Source organism: Olea europaea, chromosome 16 (assembly GCF_002742605.1).
Source record: "Olea europaea var. sylvestris chromosome 16, O_europaea_v1, whole genome shotgun sequence".
NCBI lineage: Eukaryota > Viridiplantae > Streptophyta > Magnoliopsida > Lamiales > Oleaceae > Olea > Olea europaea.
The window spans coordinates 5,317,384-5,326,139 of record NC_036252.1 but is presented as its reverse complement, the minus strand read 5'-3'; the positions used below and the strand labels follow the sequence as shown (position 1 = coordinate 5,326,139).

Sequence of the window (8,756 nt, the reverse complement as noted above, 5' to 3'; positions counted from 1 at the left end):
GATGTGTTGCATCATATATCGATCGAAATAATGATTGGCCAAATAAAATGGATGCGATCCTAGTAAAATTGAACTTACTAGAGAAACATGAAATTTCTCGATATACAGTTCAAACACCAAGAGGTGTATACTTGCACAAAATGAAAATAGAAAAAGTAAAGTCGTAATGTGAAATGTAGGACTTTTTACATAATGAATTTCGTGCACACTTGTATAAATAGATTAGTTATCATGTGGTGGACGTAATCATATGTATTTACCTTGCTAGTATGATAATGCGTGAAATTTGATGTGCCTGTAATAAATTTGATTAGAGATAATTTATCTTCTATTGTTTTGATACCATTCTGGAATGATTGAATATGCTTGAAGCATAATTCAAGTGATATTATTATGAGGGAGAGTAAATATGCGTTGTACTTTTTTTCCTTGACTAATGTTTTATCTCATTAGATTTTTCTGGCAAGGTTTTTAATGAGGCAACTTTTATAACGTATTCAAAAGAATAGTGCACTCTTTTTTCCTTCACTAGAATTTTTTTCCATGAGATTTTAATGAGGCATATTCTTCGTATAATTAATGTTTATAACATGCAAGACATTTACCCTCAAAATAATACATTATATGTATGAGACTCTTGAAGAGATCAACAAGAGTTATTTTTTGAATTATCATATTACTACAGTTATCAAAGAATGATAAAGTATCCCTTGTGAAGACGGTGTTATTTGAAAATTGTACAAGACAACATGAGGCATTTCACCAAAGTTGCAATATTGAAGATAGTGACATACGAGGAGTAGCTATACTTTTTTTCCTTCGATGAAATTTTGTCCCACTGAATTTTCTTGACAAGGTTTTAACGAGACAACATTTTATTATTCCAAATTATTTTTACTCTTTTTGTTCGCAATTTTGCCCTATTGGGCTTTTGCCAATTAATATTTTCAAAGAGATAGATATTTTATAATGTGTCATTAAAGGGGAGTGTTGTAAAAAGGAAAGTTCATTAGGGTTTATTGATAAATGACAATGATACACCTACACTTCTAAAAATTATTACTGTTGTATCTCTAAATATAACCTATAAATAGAGAATTTTGATTCTTAATAAAATAAACAATTCTATTCACTTTTTTTTTTCTTTTTTTTTTTTTGCTTTTATAACATACGAAAATCATCGCCTAAATACCCATGCTTAACTTAAGCACAGGTGACATGACCCGTCGTTTAAGAATAAGCTAAACCGTGGATCTGATGAATTTAATGATTGAAGACAACCAAGAAACATTGTGCGAAGGTGATGAGAAACGTTGTACAGCGGAATTCGATTTTCCTATTTCAGGGATCCATTCTTGTTACGGCATATCAGAGATGGCTTCCGGAACTGCTCAGAGAGGCAAGCTTCCATCAATATGGATACTCCCACCAAAATCCAAACACCCAACTCAACTTCAAACTTCAACCCCACTTGAAAAATTCAAAAAAGACTGTAAATCAAGCACAAAAATCGACACCAATGAAGCATTGACCTCTTTTAATAACATGCTCCAAATGAAACCCTTGCCTCCCGACTCATCGTTTAACAAATTGATAGGCGCTGTTGCTAAAACCAAGAATTATCAAGATGCGATTTTTATGCACCGTAGGATGGTTGAAGCTGATATATTACCTAATTATATTACGCTGAATGTTTTGCTTAACTCTTTATGTAACTGTAATAGGGTTTCTCTTGGTTTTGCTGTTATGGGTGGGATTTTGAAGAGGGGATATAGTCCTGATATTATTACTTTTACTTCATTGATTAATGGGTTGTTCATGGAAGGTAAGATTAATGATGCAATTGAGTTGTTCAAGAAAATAATTGGGATGGGTTTTCAACCGAGTATCAGGACTTGGGGGACTCTGATTAAGGGCTTATGTAGGAGTGGAAATGCAGAGGCGGCGCTTAGCTTGCATAAACAAGTGGGGAACGGGAAAGGAGGAAGGTCTTATATAAGATTTAAGCCTAATTTGTTTTGTTATAACATGCTTATTGACGGGCTTTGTAAAGAGGGGTTGGTGGACAAGGGTAAACAATTATTTTTGGAGATGAAGGGCAGGGGAATTATGCCGAATTTGGTTACATATGGTGGCTTAATCCATGGTTTGTGTCAGGATGGTGAGTGGGAGGAGGCAAAGCTGTTCTTCACTGAAATGGTGGATCAAGGCATTCGTCCTAACGTAGTAATATTTAATATCTTGATACAATATCTTTGTAACGAGGGGAAAATTGACGAAGCGATTGGGTTGTTTAACTTGATGATTCAAAGGGGTGAAAAGCCAGATTGTTTTACATTTAATATATTGATGAATGGGCTCTGCTTAGAGGGTAGGATTGATGATGCAAGGGAGTTATTTGTTTTGATAGAGACTAAAGGCCATAAGGGAGATGTTGTAAGCTACAATGTGTTAATTAATGGGTATTGCAAGTGTCAAAAATTGGAAGAGGCCATGAGGCTTTTCAAAGAAATGGTGCGCAAAGAATACAAGCCAGATGTAATTACATTCAACACCTTGTTGATTGGTCTATTTCAAATAGGTCATGTTAAGGATGCACGGGTACTTTTTGCAAAGATGAAAGTCCATGAAGTAATTCCAGGTTCTGGTACTTATAATATATTATTGTATGGATTTTTCAAAAATAATTGCCTCACAGAGGCAATGGAGCTGTTTCACACTATGGAAATATCTGGCCTTAATCTTGACATTGACACCTATAATTATGTCCTTCATGGATTGTGTAAAGCAGGAAATCTTGATTTGGCCAACGAGCTATTTGGGAAGTTGTCTCAAAAGGGCTTGAAACCAACAAATTTTACATATAACATCATGATCCATGGCTTTTCTAAATATGGAAATATGGAAGAGGCAAACCATCTGTTTATGAAGATGGAAAAGATAGGTTGTGCACCCTCCGTGGTCAATTTTAACACGCTTATACAAGGATTTTGTAATCTTGGTGAGGCATCAGAAGTGGTTGAACTTCTAGTTAAAATGAAAGAGAGAAATATCTCCCCAAATGAAGACACGGTATCTTTAGTTCTAGATATTTTGTCCAAAGATTCAAATTATTCGAAATATCTAAGCTTGATTCCAAATTTTTCTGCCTAAGGCTCTATTGAAGATGTAATGCAGAGGAATAGGCAACTCCCTTAGATTCTCATGGTTGACAATGCTTGCAATTTATGATAATGCATGCAATATGTGAGCATGTGAATCTATTCTTATGATGCTCTCTTTAACTTTTGAGCTGCAATGCCTGTAAAATCTTCTTCATTCCACTCCTTCACCGAGTATTTTGAAGACATAAGTCTTTAGGAATAATATTCATTGAAATAAGTTCATGTGAACTTTGATACTATGAGATAAAGCCATGGCGGACTGTTTTCCAGTTCACATTGCTAAATATGAAGCTGTTTGTTAATTTCTAACTCATGAGATTGAAACGATAAGGAAATTCCGAGAGATGCAGAAGGTATTGGGGGTAATATGCTCTATCTTCATCCATATCTTGACTTGTGAATTAGTGCATTAAAAATTTCTATCATTGTAGTGAGACTAAATAATTAACAGGGTTTTATATTAAGACCTGCGAGTTATCTCCTGGAAGGTGCAACAACTTCTTTCCTTGCAATTATTCTCCGAGGAAGACATTTTAGGAGATGGATCCAAACCCTGATATAGTTTTTGACACTTGTGTTTTTCTATCATGATAGTGGTAATGCAGGTCAGTCTATGATTTGAATGTAATCTTAAAGTTTTCATTTGAATGCTTAGTTAATCTATTTAATCCTTTTATGATGTGGGATGACATTTCGAAGATAAAGCTACATCTTTTAATGACGCAGGATTAAATCCCAAGTCTGAGTATTGCTGAATTTAATGAGATCGAGGTATGAATTCTTGAACCGGTTGGTATCTATTAATACCTGCTTTCAGAAAAAAATTTGGAAAATTGTGATGTTTCAGTTGGGTGCTAATGAAAACCATGTGAAATGTCTAGAAGAAAGGGAAACTACTTTAATGCAAATTTACTGATAAGTGTTTTGTTATTTTCTCATGTTCTTTCCATGAAAGGCGCAATTAGTTCGTTTCTTTTAAAAAGATGAAGTGTATTATAACCGGTGGAAAGTGGGAAGAATTATTCCTAGCATGATCTGCAATTTATGGCAATAAATTTCTTTGGTCTTTTTGGCAATTATACTGTAGTCTAATTTTCTAGGGAATCAGTTAAAGTGATGATGATTTGTTTGTATTCCTATCTGGATTTCATCTACTCAATTTTGCAGACTTAGCTGTTAAAAGACACTTTGGCGATTTTGCTATAAGCCTATAATACATCATCTTTTCTTGCATAAGATTCTGATGTAATCAGATTCCTGAGGCATTGTGAACGAGGGACAGAATCAGGAAATTGTCCAGTGCGGGCGAAATTTAATCAAAGTCGAACTTTGAGTTTTCGAGACCCGAGACAAACTTTAAATTTGGGCCCTTAAATTAAAGTATGCAATATGCATTTTAATTTTTCTCAACTAATCTATAAACTTTAAAATCAATTAAATCTATAATCTATCATGGAGTGTAAGTCGGGAAACAAAGCGGAATCGCGCTGGCGACTTGAGGGTTCCTGATCTATACCAAATACCAATGATTATACCAGAATTACAATAGGACCCTCAAATTGTCAAACCACATGAAGTCACAAACGGTAAAAAGGTTGAAATGAGGGTAAAAGAGGAAATTGGGTACAAAATAAATACGAAGCTTGATAGATGAAATTAGGGTTAAGGGCTCAGATGGAAAGAATGAGGGTAGACGGAGATTAGGGGTTTCTAGAAGGTGTTTGCCTCTCCCTTTTATACAATGATTTCCTCTTTTAACCCAAAACCAACAATCCTCGATGTTGTACGTGTTTCTATCAATCATATATATTTACAGAAAGACAAGATACTGGGAATTTTAGTTGATCTCTTGTATGGTTTCCTTCTTGCTGGTAAATATTTTGCTGATTATCGAAACTCGGACCTTCATATCACTGACTTCTTGTTTGGCAAAGCTCTTTTTAGTAATCATTTTTGCTCGAGAAAAGTTCAGTCACTAGACTTAAGGTGGGTCCGTCCCTGTTGTGGAACAATTTATTTTATTTACAATGCCCTTGAGTGTGCAAAAAATTGATTTTGTACCCTCAACCATACGGACTGATAAAAAATTCCATCCTATTTTTAGTGTGTTGATATAACTTTTGGGAGATGGAAATGCCGCTGGGTTAATATTTTTGTTATTCCAGAATAAACTTCTACTCCATCTTATTTTTCTTGAAAGGTTCATGGATCCTTAATTATATAACATATTGATATGTCTGCACATTATTTACCATACTAAAATAAATTGTAGATCCAAGCTTGTCTGTAGTACTCTGGACCTGATATCACGGATTAAAGCCAGAAACCCCTTTAAACTCATCACTGATTATATACTCTTTGATGTGGACATCACTTATATTATTATTGAACTATTTTACTTTTTCTAGTTATTGGGCTTGTATTATTGGTTTGGCTCAAACCCATCACTGATAGGGTTATGTTTTTACTATTTATATGATTTTCAGTTGTAATTTCAGTAGACGATGATAAATTAGAATTGAAATATTGTTTGGCTTGCAGTCGTTTTCTCCCTCCCCTCTCTTCCCCTGGTTTCTTCTCCTCTTCTCCCTCCTCTCGGTTTCTCTTCCTCTTCCCTTCTTCTTTGCTGTTTTCATTTTCCATTACTTGCACTTTTTGTTCGTTGATCTCTCCATTGCATGTCATTAAGTTGCTATTACAGTGCATGTAGTTACATATTGGTCATCTTGTCACTTCTAGCTTCAGTACCTTAAACATGGACCCCTCACAATTCGATGCACTCACCCGACAAATAGCGGCTATTCAAACTCAAATGACCGCTACTCTTGAAGAGAGTAAGGCTCTATCTGTTAGTTTGAAAAATTTTAAACACATCCCTCATTCAATTGATGTTGATAATTCTAAGGTGTCCCATAATATACAACATCGTCGACAAGGTAATTAAATATACTTTCAACCTGATTGTAAGGATAGGGATATGAATAGGAATCAGATTCGTGAGCGAGAACGAGATAATTTTAAAATTTTTACTCAATGGAATGCCCTTAAACAAGGAAATCAATTAGTGATTGAGTATATCGCGCAATTTGAGGAATTTCGAACAAAATGTCATTTAATTGAGGATGAGAGCACAACTTTGAGTAGGTTTAGCCAAGGTCTGAGAGATGATCTTAAACACGAGCTTTTTCTTCGAGGTGTCACTACTTTTGATCACGCTTACTCTTTAGCTCGAGATTATGAGTTGATTATTAGTACTCCATATGAAAAGTGTGGTCATCGTTGTTCACCCATCTCATTAGCATCGTCTCATCATAAGTCTATCATAAAACGTTCTCCGTCTAATGTTCCTCCTATTTGGAAAAATAATTGTAAAGGTCGTGATAGTCCAAGATCTTCTTCTCCATGTAGAAAGCATATTGACAATCATCCTTCGGTGTCATTGGCTCCACTTCCTCTCATTAAGTCCCTTCTAGGACCTCCCTCGTCTGATGTTCCTTCAATTTTGAAAAATAAGGGTAAAATTTTTTATAATCATCATTTGGCTTCATTAACTCCACCACCTCCCGTTAAGTCCTTTCTAGGACCTCCCCCTTCTAATGGTTCTCCAATCTTGAAAAATCGGGTAGAATTTCTAAAACTCCAAGGTCTTCTTCTTACTTGTTGTGCATCAACTGTAAAGACTTTGGTCACATTTCTTCTAAATGTCCTAATTGAACCTTAGTCATGGAAGAACGAAAGAATGTAATAGAGAAGCCGTTAGAAGATCTAGTCTATGAACCTAAACTTGAAGATTTTGATGACTTGGATGATAGTGAGGACACTTCCTTAGGTGGAATCCAGACTCTTCCCGAGACTTTGGATACTATACCCCTTATCTCCGACAATTCTCGATCACATGTTATATGTCATACCCTTACCCAAGTTAAAGAGCTTGATGATGTCACCAGTCACCCTTGGAAAATCCAGTCGCCTGTGGTTAACACTAAGGCAAAATTATCCACCACTGACCAACCTCAAATTGATGGTCAAAACAAAAGTACTAACCAAAATCCCGACAATTTATTACAGTCTCTAATTCAGAAAAATCTTGGGAATTGGGACTTGATCCCTCAAACTGTTCAAATTGTATATAACGATCCCGTGAACTGGTCTTTAGGTCTAAAACCCTTTGAAGTTATTCTTGGTTGTGAACTTTTGAAACCTCTAAACCTTATTCCCATGCACCCACATGCTTGTGTGTCTATGTCAGTTGAGGTAGTTGTATCACATTTTCATAACTTGCATATTGAGATCAATAAACAATTTGAAACAAGTAAAGCATTATATAAACCTCAAGTTGATTGGCATAAACAACACTTTGAATTTAATATTGGGGATTATGTGATATTGCAAGCGTGTAATGCTGGTCTTTTTAAAATTTCAAAGCATGTTGGTCAACATGCCTATTTCAATGATCTTTTATCACATTATGACCATCACCCTATTTTATTTGTTAAGGACTTCGATACTTACAATGGCTATTTTAACACTTTTGTTGATCCTTTTCTATCTCTACTTGAGAACTCCCACACCGAATCTTTTGCTATGTCTATTCGAATACCACCTGTCACAGCACACAAAGATAAAATTGATGTAATTTTAGATGAACAGGCTGTGTTAACCGTTGATGGAGAGAATCGGTGCTTCTTTAATTGTTGGGTAGATCAACGTTCTTATTGTGCTCCACATTATGCGCAATCATGTGAAGATTTTGGAGATGAGTTGCAGGAGTACTTGTTATTTGGAGTCCAATGTCGGTACTTGATTAAAATGAGGGATCGTCCGCCTTAGTCGGATCATATTCTTGAGGACAAGTTGCTATTTGCATTGTTATCAACCGTGGAGTTCAGATATTTGGTTCTTCAAAAGGATCGTTCACCGTGGTATGAGTTCAGACATTGAAGATTGACGGTAGCTCTTTGTTATTTGTTCACTCGGGAGAATTGATGCGGACATCACTTATATTATTATTGCACTATTTTACTTTTTCTAGTTATTGGGCTTGTATTATTGGTTTGGCCCAAGTCCATCACTGATAGGGTTATGCTTTTACTATTTATATGATTTTCAATTGTAATTTTAGTAGACGATGATAAATTAGACTTGAAATATTGTTTGGCTTGCAGTCGTTTTCTCCCTCCCCTCTCTTCCCCTGGTTTCTTTTCCTCTTCTCCCTCCTCTCGGTTTCTCTCCTTCTTCCCTTTTTCTTTGCTGTTTTCTGCCTCCTCTGCTCTTCTTCTGGTTCTGCAATTTTCTGCTGTTTAATTACTTTGCAGGAATCCCCTTTTCATCCTGCATCACCCTTTGTATTGGATAAAGTTTCTTCTTTTATCAAGTCCCTATTTGAGCTTCATTTTTTGATAATAGATTTTGTGCAAAGTGATTTTTTAGAAGAATGTGCAGTTTAAAAGTAATGAAAATTTTTTGATCTACGTGCAAAATTATTTTATTTGGAGAATGATTGGTTGAAAATGAGTTCCAAAAAAAATGAATTTATTAAACCCCGTTATTAAAATAGCTTGCCTTTCTTGCTTTCAAGGCTTTTCCTGGCTA

At 35.3% G+C, this 8,756-nt stretch overlaps 1 protein-coding gene across 6 annotated transcripts in view; it reads left to right on the top strand.

Moving 5' to 3' along the window:
- The first annotated feature begins 1,196 nt into the window (after window positions 1-1,196).
- LOC111411859 (pentatricopeptide repeat-containing protein At1g62720-like) overlaps window positions 1,197-8,756 on the top strand; it is a 9,737-nt gene continuing 2,177 nt past the window's right edge. For 4 of the 6 annotated variants that reach the window (XM_023042494.1, XM_023042496.1, XM_023042495.1 and 1 more), the window contains exons 1-2: window positions 1,197-3,769; window positions 3,891-3,935. In XM_023042494.1, coding sequence (XP_022898262.1) covers window positions 1,258-3,153 — 1,896 coding nt within the window. In that variant the 5' untranslated portion in view covers window positions 1,197-1,257 and the 3' untranslated portion in view covers window positions 3,154-3,769; window positions 3,891-3,935. The remainder of the gene's footprint in view (window positions 3,770-3,890; window positions 3,936-8,756) is intronic. The other 2 variants (XM_023042498.1, XM_023042497.1) reach the window with 2 other exon arrangements.